We start from the raw sequence: 16,320 nt of genomic DNA, 5'->3' as shown, positions 1-16,320 counted from the left end.
GCTGGTCCTGCATTGGGGAAGCCCCATCGCCGGCCCAGGGCTGGTCATCCAGGGCCAGCTGACAGACTGCAGTTGGCCATTGCAGTCTGGGCACCCGGGTTCCTCTCTCATGGACAGTCTGGCCCAAAAAGATGGGTCTGGCCTTGAACCGTGGAGACACTTGGCTACCTTCTAAGGGCTATTTCTGTATGGTCTGACCTCGGGCTCCTGGGGGTCTGCGAAATGGTGGCAGGAGCCTCCGGGTGGGCAGCTTCAGAGCAGCCGCGCGGAGGGCGCCCTGGAAGGCTGTGCTCAAGGCTGCCATGCGCTGTGCTGGGAACGTGCGGGACCCTCCCCCTCCTCCCCCCATACCTCGCCGGCCGCCAGCAGGTGGACCCCCACGCAGACATCGCCGCTGCGTCTCTGAGGGGAAGATATGTAACCACCAGTACCACGCACTGAAACAGACTGTGAAGTGCTTTTTGGGGGGTAAGCAGTGGAAGAGCGAGGCGTGCGCGGCTTTCCGGCGCTCTGCCTCCCAGGCTGGCAGGGTCCGGCGACCGCAGATCAGAGAGGCTCCCCGTGCATGTGTCTCTTCTGAAACCAGTCAGCAGAGCTGGTGAGTGAGAGGGTCCAGCCATGCCGCTGTGTGTGAGCTCTGGTCCGCCCCAGAGAAAGTGAGTACAAGAGGACAGAAAGCCAAAACGCAGACTCTGGCCAAGTCCCCCGCCACTGGCAGTTTTGTGATGCAAATGGTGAGCGGTGAGCCTCCCCTTGCCTTTCCGAGAGGTCTCCTGTTGCTGAGTTCACCCTCAGGGGGACTTGCATTTCACGTGAGCAGCAGCTCGTTTCTGGGTGTTTCTGTGAAGCTGATTGGGTGCTGAGAGGACTCGTGCTGTCCGTGCTCTGGGGAAACGCCAGCGTCCGACGCCAGAGCAGCGGCGCCCCTGCTGAGTGGACGGACGCGCCATTGAGGCCCCTTCCCTGCCCAGCACCCCTGCCTGGCTCTGGCTCCTCATGACCTTCCTGACTGGCCGCCCGCCCCCAACCAGGCGTCCCCGGGCAGCCCCGTGCCGCTCCGCTGGCTTCCCCCATCCTGCTCAGCTACTGGGCCCTCCTCCTCCATCTGCGTCCCCTCCAGGCACACAGGCCACTGTGTGTCTGCCTTTCTCCCTGGGGGGATTCTGTGCTTCTGAATTCCTGGTGCCCAGCCGGACCAGCCCCCCAGGGAGGACTTGTTTCGCAGTCTGGAATGTTCCCGGCCTTGGGACCCGAACGGTCTGGGAAGCTTAGCAAACAGCTTTGCAGCACAAGTGACCCCAGGAAGGAACAAAAGGAGAGAAGAGCACGGCTTCCCTAAATCATCTGGAAACCAGAGGCTCAGGGGACACCAGTGGGATGGTGGGAGCCCACCCCTCACCTCACACACAGGGAAACAAGGTCCCAGAAAGGCTCAGCGTCCCCCCAAGGCCCTGCAGCAAACAGAGGGAACCTGGGACAGGAACTCAAGGCAGGTCTGAGTTTGAGGCTCGTGGGCCCTGGGTTGGGGGCTGGCCATCCTGCGGGGAGCACTGTCAAGGGTGCAGGAAGACAAATTCAAGGAGAGGTTCTAGAACATGGACGGGGTGGGAGGTGGGGAGAGTGAGCAGGAAACAGGCCTGAGGCCAGAGGTTTGGGGTTGGGGGGGCACCTACTCCTGCACTCTTGGGGCTCCTGCACCCGTGGGGCTTTGGGACACAACGTGTTGGGATTTGAGGCCTCGGTGTCAGAATGCTCCCCAGAGGCTCTGACCTCTGGAAGACACCAGAAAGAACTGATGGACTCCGGGTGGTGCTATAGGATGATGGAATGTTCTGGAACTAGAAAGAGGACATGGTCGCACAGCATTAAGGACATACTAGATCGGAGTGCCTGGGGGGCTCAGTCAGTTGAGCGCCCGATTCTTAGTTTTGGCTCCGGTCATGGTCTTAGGGTCGTGAGATGGAGCCCAGCTCAGCGGGCGGTCTGCCGGGGAGTTTCTCTTCCTCTGCTCCTTCCCCCACGTGGGCTCCCGTGGCCGCTCGCTCTAAAATAAATATTTTGGGGGCGCCTGGGTGGCTCAGTGGGTTAAGTCTCTGCCTTTGTCTCAGGTCATGATCTCAGGGTCCTGGGCATGATCTCAGGGGCCTGTCTCTCTGCCTACTTCTTTTTTTTTTTTTTAAGATTTTATTTATTTATTTGACAGAGAGATCACAAGTAGGCAGAGAGGTAGGCAGAGAGAGAGGAAGAGAAGCAGGCCCCCTGCCGAGCAGAGAGCTCCATCCCAGGACCCTGGGATCATGACCCGAGCTGAAGGCAGAGGCTTTAATCCACTGAGCCACCCAGGTGCCCCTCTCTGCCTACTTCTGATCTCTGTCAAATAAATAAAAATTTTAAGATAAATCTTTTTTAAAAGTGTGCTAAAGACCACTGAATTGTTTACTTTATTATTTAATTTTTTAAAAAAGAATGTATTTATTTGAGAGAGAGCAAGAGAACACAAGCAGGGCAGTGGCAGGCAGAGCCAGAGGGAGAAGCAGGCTCCCTGCTCAGCCGGAACCCGACACGGGACTCAATCCCAGAACACTGAGATCATGACCTGAGCCGAAGGCAGATGCCCAACAAATTGAGCCACCGAGGCACCCCAAGAGCAAAGGGGCAAAATTGGAGACCAAGCTGTCAGCTTTATGAATAGCGAGCCAAATAACCCCATTAGGGTGGTGGCAGCTCAGGCTAGATCTGAGGCTGACCTGGACCTCCTGGCCATCCCTCCTGGATCCAGGCTGGGAGAGTCACCTGTGCCCTGCAGCTGCAGGCGCTCCACCCCAGCGTGGGGACAGGGACGGCTGGGGCCTGGGTGTCCTGCCCTACCCAGGGAGACAGGAGCTGGACTGGCAGGGGCTGAGCAGTGAGGGACCCACGGGAGCTCTCTAGCAGCAGAGAGGCTCCTGTTTAACTCAGAGAGGCACAAGTGTTCCCCAGAAAAAGGGGTGTTGAGAATTCATTTTCCACTCAGTGATAAACAGAGATTTGCCATCAAGCTGTAGAAGATACTTGGAGGAACCTTAAATGAGTTTTAGGGAGTGAAGGAAGCGGGTCTGGAAGGGCTGCTTTGTAGGGTTCCAACTCAGCACACGGGGGGGGGGGGAAAGGCACAAGGACAGGCCCTAAGAAGATCCCCTCAAAGATCTGTGTCTGCCAGAGTTTCCTGGGCAAGGAGGAACTCTGGAGCCCAGGGGTTTTAGGGCAGTGGAAACACTGTTGTGCTAATCTGGTGCCATATGTCCAACCCCAGAATTTCCAGCACAAGCAGCTTCCCCTTGGGGAAGCTGTGCCTGTGGTTGTAACAATGTATCACCATCAGCTGACCTGTGGTTGTAACAATGTATCACTGTCAGCTGACGCTCCCTGGCAACCCGGCCCACAGCGGTTAATAAGAGGAGACAGGCGGGGGAAGCGGGGCTGCAGAAGAACTCTCTGTACTTGATGCACAATTTTTCTGGAAGCCTAAAGCTGCTCTAGAAAATAATTATTAGTTATTAATTAAAAAAATTCTACTTTGCAAAGGCAAGATTGGGACGGACGGCAGGAAGCAGGTGCCCACGCGGGTGCCGTGGGGGCAGGGATGGCCGTCTGGGGCGTCCACAAACCACAAGCCCAATGGCGTGCGCCAGGCACCTGCTGCTGCTGCTGTCGCTGCTGCCCATGAGCATGGCCTGGAAGCCCAAGAGCTTGTTCCTGTTCAATAAGGTCAGCGGACACCCCGTGGCACTGCGCCCGTGGACGCGGCCTCATGCGGGCTCTCTGGGAATCCTGGCTCCTTCCTTGCAGTGTCTGCCCCCACGAGTCTGGTCTGGGGGCTGGAAAGGAGGGTGCCTGGGAGCACATCCTCCTCCCCAGCCCTGGGGCCCCCAGGATGGCTGATTCTGGTGCCCAGGACCCCAACACCAAATCCAGGCCAGATGGCAGCACGGTGGGGGTGGGTTGGGGGCCGAGAAAGCGTCTCTTGCTGGGAGGGGTGTGGGCAACGTGAGAGTGCCTGCGCTGCCTCTTCACCCCCCTAGGCCACCAGTCCCTCCACGTCCACAGCACCCACTGCATGGCAGGCAGCCCGCGGGAGGCCAGGGCTTCGGGGCCCCACGTGAGGCAGGGGAGCTTGGGTCCTGCAGCCTGGCGCTGGGTCATGGCCCAGGAGCGACCTCAGTGCCCCAGGCCAGGAGTGAGCTTCCCCATCTGGCCGCTTCTCACCTGAAAAGCCACCTCGCTGGGCTCCAGGCCCTGGTCCCCAGGTGCCTTCCGAGCTTTCGTTTTATTAAGATTTTCAAAACCAAACCAAACAGAAGTTCTCAGTGTGTGAACGCCAGCGAGTGAGTCTCTAGTGTGGAGGCATCAGCCGCCCTGTGCTCCGTTCCTCAGGCCCTGCTGGGGGGCGCCCCGTACTCAGCCTGCTCTGACTAGCCCTGGGTGGGGCTCTGCCCTGTCCCTCCCTCCCCGGGGACGGGGGGGGGGGGGCGGGGGGCGCGGCTGGGGTCTCCCGGGAGACGGGGGTGGGGGGTGGGGGGGGATCTCACCCCCAACAGCCCCCGGTCTCGGGAAGGCAGGCAGGAGTCAGCCTGTTTCCTTTAGTTTGGAAAATATACCGATTTTTCATAAAAAGTTGCTCTTTATGTTAACACGGGACAGGGAGCCTATTTTTAAATAGGTTTCCGCATAAACATGTAAAACTTCTAAAGTCGTTAGCAAGAACCCACACTGACACCAGCTTTGGGCGCCTTAGTAAGTTTTTGAGTTTGCAGAGGAATTTTGAGACCTGAAGTTTGAAAACTTGGATCAAAGGCCTGGGGAGCAGGTGGCCTTCAGGGGGTGGATGGGACCCCGGCCACAGCTCTGGGCGGACTCTGTGACCCCCGAGGAGGCACCTGCCCTCTCTGAGCCTGTGCCTCGGTTTACCTTGCTGCCCACGTGGCTCACGACAGGCACGGCCGACGTCAGCTCCCTTCCTCTCCATGTCCTCTGGCTCCCTCTCACCCCATCGGCCACCGAACCCGCCGGGTCGGGAATATTCCAGGAAACCCGAAGGGACGCAGAAAGAAGGGGTGGGTGTTCGGAGACGGGGAAGCCCTGGCGGGCGGCCGCGAGACGGTGCCCGGCTTTGCAGAGGACGGGAGAAGCGTGCAGCGACCACTCCGAGTGCCAGAGCCGCTGCTGCGTCCCCAACAGCCCCAACCCGCAGGCCTTCTGCGCCGCCAAGACCCTCTTCCTCCAGTGCGTGCCCTGGCGGAAGGTGCGAGCGGGCAGGGGGGCGGCGCGAGGGGCGGGGCGGGCAGGGCCGCGGGCGGCGGGGGAGGGGCCGGTGGGGAGCGCCGGCGCTCGGTGTCCCCGCAGCCCAACAGGGACCCGTGCTCTGACCACGCCGAGTGCCGCAGCAGCTGCTGCGTCACCAACAGCGCCAGCTCGCAGACGTTCTGCAGGCCGCGGGGCATCTTCCTGCAGTGCACGCCTTGGCGCAGGGTGGGGCGCGGCGGGGCGCGGCCGGGGGGGGGCGTGGCGGGGGGCGGGGGGCGCGGCCGGGGGGGGGCGGCCGGGGGGGGGGCCGGCGGGGGCCGGAGCCGAGCCCGCTCTGCGCCCGCAGCCCGACGGCGCCCGCTGCGGCCACCACCGGGAGTGCCGGAGCCAGTGCTGCATCGCGCTCAGCGAGGTCAGCTGTCCCCGCTGCGTCCGCCGGAGCGGCCTCCTGGCGCAGTGCCTGCCCTTGGTGAGCGCCCGCCCCCGGGAGGGGCTTCCCGCGGCGCCCGAGGCCCGCGGCCCGCGAGGGGGCCCGGGTCTCCACACCCGCGGGGCGCCCCCTTCCGGGAGGGGCTGACGCCGGCGGCCTCCGGGTCGGTTTTCCTTAACCGGAAAGGAAAGAGGCCCTGGGGGGACCGGGCCCCGCGGTCAGGGTCCCCGTGGGAAGCAGGTGCCGCGCGCCTGGTGAAGGGCCCCGTTAGCTGCGGGGCTGCGGGGTGAGCCCCGAGCGGGGGCAGCATCAGGATTCACAACCGTGGGACTGAGGAAGGGCGGCCCGCGGGAGGACGACTCCGGCCCGCGCTCTCCTTCCCTCCGCTCCTTTTGGACCCTTGGGAGAGCGGAACAGTAACCCTAAAACCGCAAGGACAGAGGTCAGCCTCCTAGGGCACAAGACCTGCGCCCCTGCCCTGCAGACGGGTCGTGGGGGGGGGGGGCGTGCATGGGACCTGGGCAGACGGAGACCAGGGTGGGGGTGGCGGACAGAGTGGTGGGCGTGGGGACGGAGATGGGGACGGAGGTGGGGGAGTCAGAGACAGTGAAGGCCTGAGGGGTGGGTGCCACAGCAGCTGGAGTCGGGCTGGGGGGCTGCAGAGAGAACTGGGGGTGCAGTGTTGTGTGCGTGTGCAGGCACCTGGCTTGAGGCTGGGATCGGTAACTTTTTTCTGATCGTAAAGGGGTCTCTGTCTCCCAAATTCTTGAGCACATAACCCCATCTCGCCAGGTGCGGTGCCATCGGCTCCTCGAGGAGCCCCGGGCACAGCGGGTGTTCCCGGAAACGTGTTCCCTGCTGGGCTCCCACGGCTGCCCTGGCCGCAGGCGAGCTGATGGCCGAGGGGGGCGGAGAGCTGTGAGGCACCTGTCTCCCCCGTGCATGTGGCACTTTCTCTCACTTGGTCCTTCAGTGACAGGGGAGCTTGGCTCTCGGGTCCACGCTGCTCTCTCCCGGCTGTGAGGACCTGGAGGCGGCAGACGTGTCTGTCCCTTCTCCCAGCGGGGAGCTCCTGAGGCAGACGGTGCGCGTGTCCGGGGACAAACTGCGGCTCCCAGAACCTTCCCACCAATAAACACCTGCTGACTCACCCGGCGTGTTTTGTCGCATCCATTTTTGTTTTCAGACAACAAAGGGAAAAACAATGTGGAGCCATGGCGTAGTGGCACCCGCTTGGGTCACGTCCAAGGCTGCCTTCCTGAGGATGCGCGACTAGTCAGAGATCGGGTCTTACTGGGAAGGGAAAGAGCCAGAGCTGCAGCGTTTAAGACCCGAGGCGGAGCCCCTCCCCATGCACAAACGCCTCTTGTCCTTGCAAGTAGAGACAGTCGGTCAGTCCGTCCAAACTGAAAAGGGGCCGCCAGGAGCAGGTGGGAGCTGAGGTCGCCCTGGAGGGGCTCCCACTTCCTTGGGTCACTCGTCCTTCCTGCTCTGGCCCCCGGTCCAGGAGCATCTCTCGGGACAGGTGCCCTGGCTAATGAGAGCCTATCCGCACCAGCGGCTGCTCGCCGTTCCCAGAGCTCAGCACCGTAGCCACCCGGATGACGATCTTCTGGGGTCTCCATCACCCACACCTGCTGACACTAGGCTTCTTTTCTGGGCTTCATGAAAAATGATTTCCTCCTCCTCTCCGTCCTCCGCTCGCTCTTCCTCCTCTCTCTCCCCTTATCTTGAGCTAAGATGATCCCTGCAGAGAAAGGAAAAGCCTTGCTTCTATCCCAGTAAGAACAGCTCAGGTAAGCCGCAAATCATAGTTAAAAAACAAAAAACAGGGACGCCTGGGTGGCTCAGTTGGTTAAGCAGCTGCCTTCGGCTCAGGTCATGATCCCAGCGTCCTGGGATTGAGTCCCACATCGGGCTCCTTGCTCAGCAGGGAGCCTGCTTCTCCCTCTTCCTCTGCCTGCCATTCTGTCTGCCTGTGCTTGCTCTCTCCCCCTCTCTCTCTCTGATAAATAAATAAAATTAAAAAAAAAACAAAACAAAAAACAAAAAACAAAACAAAACAAACAAACAAAAAACGGAAGGAACAGATCTGAATGTAAAACAAAAGATCTAAAGCATTTAGAAGAAAAATAGGGTGGAGCGCGTGGTCAGGTCATGATCTCGTGATTGTGGGAGGAGCCCCCAAGATTCCTGTTGCTTTGCACTCACGAGGGAATCTGCTCGAGATTCTCTCCCTCTGCCCCTCCTCTCTCTCTCTAAAACAAAAAAAAAATAAATCTTAAAAAAATAGGCTATTTTCTTGACCTTGGATTCAGCAGAGTTCTTTGATGTGGCCACATGTCCCTCATAAGAGAAAAAGTAGTTAAACCGCTAACATAAGAATTTCTGTTCTATGACAGACACTTTAAAAAAAAAAGATTTTATTTATTTTTAATATATTTTTTAAAAAGATTTTATTTATTTATTTATTTGACAGACAGAGATCACAAGTAGGCAGAGAGACAGGCAGAGAGAGAGAGGAGGAAGCAGGCTCCCCACTGAGCAGAGAGCCTGATGCAGGGCTTGATCCCAGGACCCTGAGACCATGACCTGAGCCAAAGGCAGAGGCTTTAACCCACTGAGCCACCCAGGCGCCCCATAAAAAAAGATTTTATTTTTTGTTATGTAATCTCTGCACCCAAGGTGGGGCTCGAACTCACAACCCCAAGGTCAAGCATCACATGCTCTACCCACCAAGCCAGCCAGGCACCCCTGGGGTTGACACTGTTAAGAGAATGAACACATCTAACAAAGAACTTGTATCCAGAATACATAAAAACTCTTGGAACTTAACAGTTACTAAACAACCCAGTCAGAAAGTAGACGAAAGTCTTGCACGCATAGTTCACCAAGGAGACCAAGAGATGGTAGAGAAGCGTGTGACGTGTTGGCTGTCACTCACCAGCTGTCAGAGCAGACGGTGGAGTGCCTGGGACACTCCTGCCCCCACTGCTTGTGCCAGATTCATGGGGACACCCACATCCGGGACCCAAGTCACTTTTCCACACCTGTATTTCTAGCAGCTAAACATAGTTCCTAAATTGTATCATTCACCCAAAAGACAAGTTCCCTTTTAAGATTTGGAAGAGATTTCTGTCTTTATTTTTATTTTTTTTAAATTAAAGGAAATACCATTTAAAAAAAAAAAAGATTTCATTTGAGAGAGCATGAGCAGAGAGGGGGGAAGCAGACTCCCCACTGAGCAGGGATCCCCACGTGGGGCTCAATCTCAGGACCCAGGATCATGACCTGAGCCAAAGGCAGATGCTTCACCGACTGAGTCACCCAGGTGCCCCAGGATTTCTGTTGCAGCTCAGAACGAGCCGGGAGCTTAGGACCAAGGGGAAAGCCTGGACCTGAAACAGGGGCCCTTAGGTAGAGCCCAGGCCTCTGAGCAGGCTTCTGGGGGAGCAGGTCTGCTGCCAACACCCCTGACCCCGGGGAACACAGGCAGGGTGGCCATGCAGCCATCTTGGCGCAGGTGTAGTTGGAGACCCACAGACCGTGGGCCTAGTGCGCGTGCACAGGGTGCCGCAGGCAGGGCCGGCCGGGACCTAGAGGGGCAGCCGGTGCTCAGAGACGCTTGGTGTCGACAGATCCAAGCCGCATGCGGCCCCTGAAGCTGGGGCTGGACAATCCGCACTGCTGGGCAGCGAGGTCCACGGGGAGGGCCGGGCTCCTTTGCTGGAGAGGCCCGGGACCCCGGCGGCAGGCCGTCCACGGGGCTGGGGGTGTTCAATGTACCGCCTCAAGGACCCTCCCAGGCTGGGGGTCCTTCCACTCTGAGGCCAGTCAGGTGCTCTGGGGCGGACCCGGAGATTCACGGGGCCGCCAGGTGGGCTGGCGAGGGGCAGAGGGCGCAGTGCAGGCCACGCAGGTGATGGCCTGGGCTCCCAGGACAGTGACAGGGTGAGTGCCAGGCCCGCGTGAGCCCTCCAGGTCAGGGGAGCCCGGGGCCTGGAACAGGGGCTGACGGGCGAGGTCGGGACAAGGAGCAGACCCGTGTGCCCCCGTGTCTGCCCAAGTCCAAGCCCAAACCCGCACAGATGCACGCATGTCCCCTGAGGCCTGTGGGGTTTCGGGGCCGCGAGTGCTCACAGATGGTCTGTGTCCTCCTGGCTTTCATGTTAATGATACACTGAGCAGGTATCTCCCACGAACAATGGTTTTTAGTTTATCATTCAATAACACACCCAGTCTCGTGCTCGATTCCTGTCCGGGTGTGGGGAGCAGGAAGGAGAAAGCTCAGATATCGCAGAGAGGGATTTTATTGGAATCAGAGCGCGGCCTCCGCTAGCCGAGGTCTGACCTGCAGTGGCCAGAGTGAGATTTCGGTGACGTGGAGCTGGTGTCCCGGGAAGCTGGTGTCCCGGGGAGGCCGGTTGTCCTTCCCCGTGGGGTCTTTGCGGGGCTTTCTCCACTGCCTGTAAGGGGCCCCACCAGCGGGGGAATCCGGGTCAGCAAGCTGTGGTCTTGCCCTCACCGACACAGTCGCACAGCCCTCCAGCTCGGGGCAGTCCTGGTCCCCGGAGTCGCCTTGTCCTATTCCCTCTTCCTATGTCTGCACTGATGAGCCCCCAGTGGGACCTGCAGCCGCTGAGCTGTGGAGCTCCTGGGGGCGGGGGACAGAGGAGAGGAAGCCGTCCTGCGCCGCGGGCTGCGTTCTCGTGTCAAAACAACAGCCTTCTCCTCGCAGCGAAGGGGTGCGTGCGGGATCCTGGCCCGGCAGCTCACAGCCATCTGGCCTGTGGCTCCATAGCCCGCGCCCACGAATGCACACTGGGACCTAGGGCCCCGCACAAATTCAAGTTCTCAGAAGTGTCTGTCTGCCCTGCAGGTCTGCGTCACCTGGAGTCTTGACCACCAACAATCCTACTTTGTGAGCGGTTTCCCTGTGAGGCACGTTCTCCGAACCACACTTCCATGACAGCGCAGGGGACTAGGTCCCGGCTGCGATCAGCACGAGCACAGCACGAAACCTTAACGTGCTACCATATCCGGTCGCTGAACGGGCCACAGGTCGGCCTCTTAAATGCCCCGTGGCTTCCTTGACGCCGTGTTTCCGAGGGAAGGTCATGGACAGGAGGCTCCGGGGGCCCTAGCCTGCACAGCACCATCGGGCCTGCCTTCCCCTGCTGTGACACCAGCTTCCAGGCTCTCGTGATGTTAGAGAAGGCGCGTGTTTGTTCCCCGGTCAGGGCCTGCAAGGTCTCCACCACCGGGGCTTCCCACTGTCTTTATGTGTCTAGTGCACGACTGACGTTTATGTGGTGAATTTCTGCAAGCTCAGTGTGACATAATCTGGCTGTTTTAACAGCTCCTTCGTCCTCTCTGACCTCAAGAAATAGCATTTCCTTCTCATGTCACACACGTCATGTCACACACAGCCCATGAGATTGGGTCCTTTTTCTGTTTGGATTCCAGTGGGTCAGCCTTGGCTCGGCACGTAGTACAGTTTCTGTGTGTGCGGAGGTGGCTGAGGTGACATGGAGGCCGTGTTCACGGGTCCTTCTCCTGCAGCACAGCTGGAGGGGTTCTGGTCCATTCCAGCGGCTTCTCCTTCGGAACGTGTTTCCCTTATGCCAAAGGAGGCTCTCTGTGGCACAGCAGGGGACATCAGGGAACCGCACAAGTGAGGCGACCAGTGACCTCTTTCCTCCTGGAAGCGCCCATTGTCTAATTTCAGTTTCCCAAGGAATCACGACACGAGGGTGTGTGGCGTCTCCTTCACTTCCGGCCGGGCTGTCTGGGCTCCCAGAACCAGGACCTCCCCGAGATCATAGCTGCTCTAGGAGCGTTCCCCGAACCGGCCCGTCTTCCCGCAGCAGGTGTCAGTCTACAGTCAGAGGAAGAGCGTCCGTGTTGTTTTTGTCCAGTCTGTTGTTATTTCTGGTCATTTCTCCCAATGGCTTCGTGTTGAATTTCCATTGCCCTGTTTGCTTCTGTTGGAAATTCACTTCTGTTCTATGCCACAGCGCTAGTTTTGTCCATTGTGGCCAACGATGACCAAGCCTCGGGGGCGTGTGTGTGAGATCGAGACTGCTTGGTCTTTCCATATTGAAAACTCCACGTGATTTGATGGGTTTGGAATTGGCTGCCCTGTTCCTCCAATGGAACCTTCTACCGGTCCCACAAGGACCTGTAAGGGTCTCCTGCCTGTCAGAGAACCGGCTTCTGGCATAGGACGTGAGGTGGGCATAAATGAGAGGACTCAGCCCATTTGGGGGATGGACATCTGTCTAGAAAGTCCTGCCTATTAAGTTTCGATCAGAGGCTGTGATCGTCGCTCCTAGTACCATCGAGGGAGGATGTATCAGGAGCGAATCCCTTATTGCTGGGGTGGGAATCTGTGCTGGGAGACTGAAGGTCGACATGGGCCACCAAGGAGCACGTGTGTTACGCGCCAAGATCCTACGTGTGCTGTGTTCGCAGTAGAAGGGCCTCTTGCTTTATCTTGCTGAGATTTTTCTCTCACTTGGGTTTATCGCACAGCGGCTGTAAGTTACAACAAGTAGAAGAATATCGAGATGTAATGAAGTGATAACGCCCCCTCCCCCACCACCTACCGCTCCCACCGCTTTGGGGAAAAATAGCGTCGTTGCGAAGCTTGTGTGTCGGAGGTTGTCCCTGTGCAGCTTGGGTTTCTTTTTTGTTCACATGTGGCCTTCCCTGAAGTCAACAAAACTGTAACCACTGCATCAACTTCACAGTGTGGCTAAGCCATGTCTCGAAAGAGGTTCTCTGGCTTTAGCCACTACAAGTACTGGTTTGGGGAGAGATTCCCCAAAATGGAATATGAGTTAAAGAATTTTTTTTTTTTCATTTTAATAGGATCTACTGTCCAGTTACTATGCAAAAGGCAGAAACAATGTTTGCTCCTACTAGCAAATCTCTGGACATCTGCTCCCCCCCAGCCTCATTAGGACCGGATGTTAACTGTTCATTTAGTTTTTTTCCATCACGGTGTAAGTGCAGTCATCAGCCTCCCTCGCCTGTTTCCCTGTCCCCAACCCTTCCCCTCTGGTAGCATCAGTTACCAGTCACCGTCAGTGCTCCCTACAGTTCAGAGTCTGTCTCTTGGTTTGTCTCTTTTTTCTCTTTGCTCATAGGTCTTGTTTAGTAAATTCCACATACAAGTGAAATCATGTGGTGTTTGTGTTTCTCTGACTGACTGACGTCACTTGGCATAATGCCCTCTTCTGTCTCTGAGCGCAACTGGCAAGATTGTCTTCCTTTTTATGGCCGAGTAATATCCCGTCACCATCCTCCATCCGTCAGCCGATGGACATCTGGGCTCTTTCCACGATCAGGCCACTGGACACTGCTGTTCTGAACACAGGGCGCACGTGTCCCTGTGAATCAGTGGTTTTGTGTTTGTGGGGTAATCACCCAGGAGTGCGGTTGCTGGGTTGTGGGGGAGCTCCATTCCTAGCTGCTGGTCCTCCATGCCGTTGTCCCGACGGGCTGCACCAGTTTGCCTTCCCACGCACAGTGCGTGAGATTTCCCCTTTCTCCACATCCTCACAACCTTCGCTGTTTCCTGACTCGTCGATTTGAGCCCTCCTGACCGGTGTGCGCTGGTATCTCGTACTGGTTTTCACTGGCACTTCCCGGATGATGAGTGATTTTGAGCATCTTTTCGTGCGTCCACTGGCCACCTGTAGGTTTTCTGTGGAGAAGTGTCTGTTCGTGTCTTCTGCCCATTTTTAATAGGATTATTCCTCCTTTGGGGTGTTGAGTTTTATAAATTCTTCATCTGTTTTGATTAGTAGCTCTTGGGTTCATTGGATACATCATGTGCAGATGTCTTTTCCCATTCTGTAGGTTGCCTTCTAGTTGTGTGTGTGTGTGTGTGTGTGTGTGTGTGTGTGTGTGTTTGGCTTTGATCACGTCTTTATTCAAAATTAGGTATCCAAAATTATTTGACTTCTATGAGCAAACGTTCAGTTCTTAGGTGGCTTCTCTGCAGAGGGTTTCTCTTCTGCAGGCTTCGTGTCAGCGGCTGATTTCTTGGTAGCTGCAGCCTTCCTCCCCACCACAGGCTTCTTGCCTGGAACCACGTTCTCATCTGCTTTGGCTTCTAAGGCTGCCGCCGCCTTACCCGACCGGAGTTTGTGATTCTTGGCCCAGCGTATGGTCCCCGCGCAGGGGTTTAGCTTCAACCCGATCCTCAGGACCTGGCGATGACTCTTCTGGCGTGGTGCTCGGAGGGCTCTTTGGATCTCTGGACTTTTCAAGATTCTGCTAAGGTCTGTATTAAGCATCTCATGCACGGGAAGGTTGTAGTGACTCTCGAGGGAGGCAGCCTTCCGCCAAGCACCATACAGATCGTCTAACCTGCGGAAAGCACTTTCGGTCCAAACGCAGAAATGTCCCATGTACCCACCAGGAGCAAGTTTCAAAATGTTCAGTTTGCTTACAGTAAGGAAAGTACCTCCAGGATGTTTCTGAAGGCCTCGATGACCCCGCTGTCCTCACAGTAGATGACGCAGGTCCCCGGCGCGACACGATGGCGCTTTCTCATTTTGTCCTTGCCGGCTCTCACTCGCCGGGAGGTGTAGACCTTCTTGATTTCATTCCAGGCTTTAAGCCTCCTTGGTCTGCTTGTAGCCTTCGACTTTATCTTCGGCCACCAAAGGAAGTTCAGGAACTTCCTCAATACGAAGACCTTTAGACATGACCAGCGCTGGTAAGGCTGAGGCAGCCAGGGCAGAGCAGATGGCATATCGCCTCTGTGTCGTGCGCACTCTGCGATGCCAACAGCGCCAGGTTTTGGTGGGTGCCAACATGCGGCCCCCACGACACCTGTTTCCAAAAGCACCCTGGCCAGAACGGTCAGTCCCACCGCCTCGAATTCTGGGCATTCGGGCCAGAGCTCTGCCAGTGCCCCAAGACTCAGCACTGGCGCGAGGACCTGCTGACTCACTGACAGCACAAGGCTGTCTGCTGTTTTTGTGCAAGCTGATGTGAACAGAGTTCACAATATCCGGTCGAATGGGAGCCTTGAACACAGCAGGCAGAGTAACACTTTTGCCAGATGATTCCCCCTTTTCGGGGCACACAGATATCAATGGGCGAGCTCACGCCATCGCGGGGAGAGGAGAGGGCTATGTTCTGGTTTTGGTGATGATTTCTTTTCCTGTCTAGAAGCTTTTTATTTTCATGGAATCCCACTAGTTCCTTTTTGGCTTTGTGCCCTCCCCTCAGGAGACATGCCTAGAAAGAAGTCGCTGCGGCCAGTAAGAGGAGGCGACTGCCTGTGTTCTCCCCTGGGGTTGTCACGGTTTCCTTCTCACATTTCGGGTTTTTCATCGACCGTGAATTTAATTCTGTACGTGCTGGAAGGAGGTGGGTCAGTTTCATTCTTTTGCATGTGGCTGTCCAGGTCCCCCCGAACCATTTGTCGAGGAGACTTCTCCCAGTGGAGAGTCACCCCTGCCTCGTCGGAGATCGGCGGTAGAGCGGGGGGCCCATCTCCGGGCTCTGTGCTCTGTGCCACCGGGCTCGGTGTTTCTGGGCCAGGACCATGCTGTCGTGATGGTGACAGCTTTGTAACCGAGCTTGAAGTCTGGAGTTCTGATGCCACCAGCTGTGTTTGGTTTTTTTTTCCCCAAGATTGCTTTACCTATTCAAGGTCTTTTGTAGTTCCCTGAAAATACTAGGATCGATGGTTCTGGCTCTGTGGGACATGCTGGTGTTTGGACAGGAATTGCAGGAAGGTGTAGACAGCCTTGGGCGGTAGTTCAACCATTCCTCATATTCTAGCTCAAGAGCACGGGAGGTCTCTCTCCTTGACTGAGTTGCCTTCTTGCCTTTCGTCGGTGTTTATGGTTTTCACGGTACAGGTCTTGCATCTGTTTGGTTTAACTTATTCTTGGATGTTTTATATAGTTTTTTGTGTGATTGAAAGTGGTTGTTGTTTTAAGATTTTTAAAATTTATTATTTGACAGGCCAAGATCACAAGTAGGCACAGAGGCAGGCAGAGAGAGGCAGGGGGTGGGGGAAGCAGGCTCCCTGCCGAACAGATGTGACGTGAAACTCCCAGAGGTGATGTGAACCTCCCAGATGTGACGTGAACCGGCCACTGCTCTGAGGACAGGGAGAGACCAAGGTAAGGGACAGACACTGCACATCGGTGGGCGGCAGTTTGAGAAGCAGCGGAACTCCCGTCCATGGCTTATCCTGGGCAGCAGCGAGAGGAGAAGACCCCCCCACCCGCCTGCCCCCTCTTAGAGGTTTGTACTGGGCTCACGAGACTGTCCAGACGGTCTCAACGCCACGTCACAGTCTCATGGCCACATCGTGGGAGCAGCCTCTGGGAACAGCAGGGGAAACCCACATTCCAAGAACAGGGCAGGGGTGTGGAGCCTCTGAGTCCAGGTCACGGCACATGGTGGTCACGGCCTCTCCTTGACCGTTCCGGCACCCACCCCTCGTGCCGGCTCTTACCGCCTCCCATGAACATCCATTCTGCCGTGTCCCGAGCCCGGAGGTGGCCCTGTGGCAGCCGTCCCGCTGTGCTGGAGGCAGAGGCCACAGCAATGACACAGGTACAGACAAGAGA

General features: G+C 57.2%; 1 protein-coding gene and 1 pseudogene across 4 annotated transcripts; one reads left to right on the top strand and one right to left on the bottom strand.

Annotated features, from left to right (window-relative positions):
• The first annotated feature begins 3,427 nt into the window (after window positions 1-3,427).
• On the top strand, window positions 3,428-6,868 carry LRCOL1 (leucine rich colipase like 1). 4 transcript variants are annotated; one of them, XM_059140052.1, is made up of 5 exons: window positions 3,428-3,747; window positions 5,156-5,281; window positions 5,427-5,508; window positions 5,630-5,752; window positions 6,687-6,868. In XM_059140052.1, exons 1-5 carry the CDS (start codon window positions 3,658-3,660, stop codon window positions 6,734-6,736), a joined length of 471 nt encoding a protein of 156 aa, XP_058996035.1. In that variant the 5' UTR covers window positions 3,428-3,657; the 3' UTR covers window positions 6,737-6,868. The 4 variants fall into 4 exon arrangements, with proteins under 4 accessions (XP_058996035.1, XP_058996036.1, XP_058996033.1 ...); XM_059140053.1 differs by having other exon boundaries at window positions 5,383-5,508; XM_059140050.1 differs by having other exon boundaries at window positions 5,383-5,508; window positions 6,506-6,868.
• A 6,823-nt stretch (window positions 6,869-13,691) lies between these two features.
• On the bottom strand, window positions 13,692-14,853 carry LOC131811464 (large ribosomal subunit protein uL4-like; annotated as a pseudogene).
• Window positions 14,854-16,320: the final 1,467 nt, after the last annotated feature.

The sequence above is a fragment of the Mustela lutreola genome, chromosome 11 (genome assembly GCF_030435805.1).
Source record: "Mustela lutreola isolate mMusLut2 chromosome 11, mMusLut2.pri, whole genome shotgun sequence".
NCBI lineage: Eukaryota > Metazoa > Chordata > Mammalia > Carnivora > Mustelidae > Mustela > Mustela lutreola.
The sequence above is the reverse complement of the archived record's forward strand: the minus strand, read 5'-3'. Positions and strand labels throughout refer to the sequence as shown.

Excerpts from the sequence above, each read along its gene's own strand:
- LRCOL1 (XM_059140050.1), top strand. The coding sequence starts at position 3,658 with ATGGCGTGCGCCAGGCACCTGCTGCTGCTGCTGTCGCTGCTGCCCATG. Across the intron at positions 5,282-5,382 it reads AGTGCGTGCCCTGGCGGAAG|CCCAACAGGGACCCGTGCTC; the intron begins GTGCGAGCGGGC and ends GTGTCCCCGCAG. Across the intron at positions 5,753-6,505 it reads TGGCGCAGTGCCTGCCCTTG|GTGCGGTGCCATCGGCTCCT; the intron begins GTGAGCGCCCGC and ends CCATCTCGCCAG.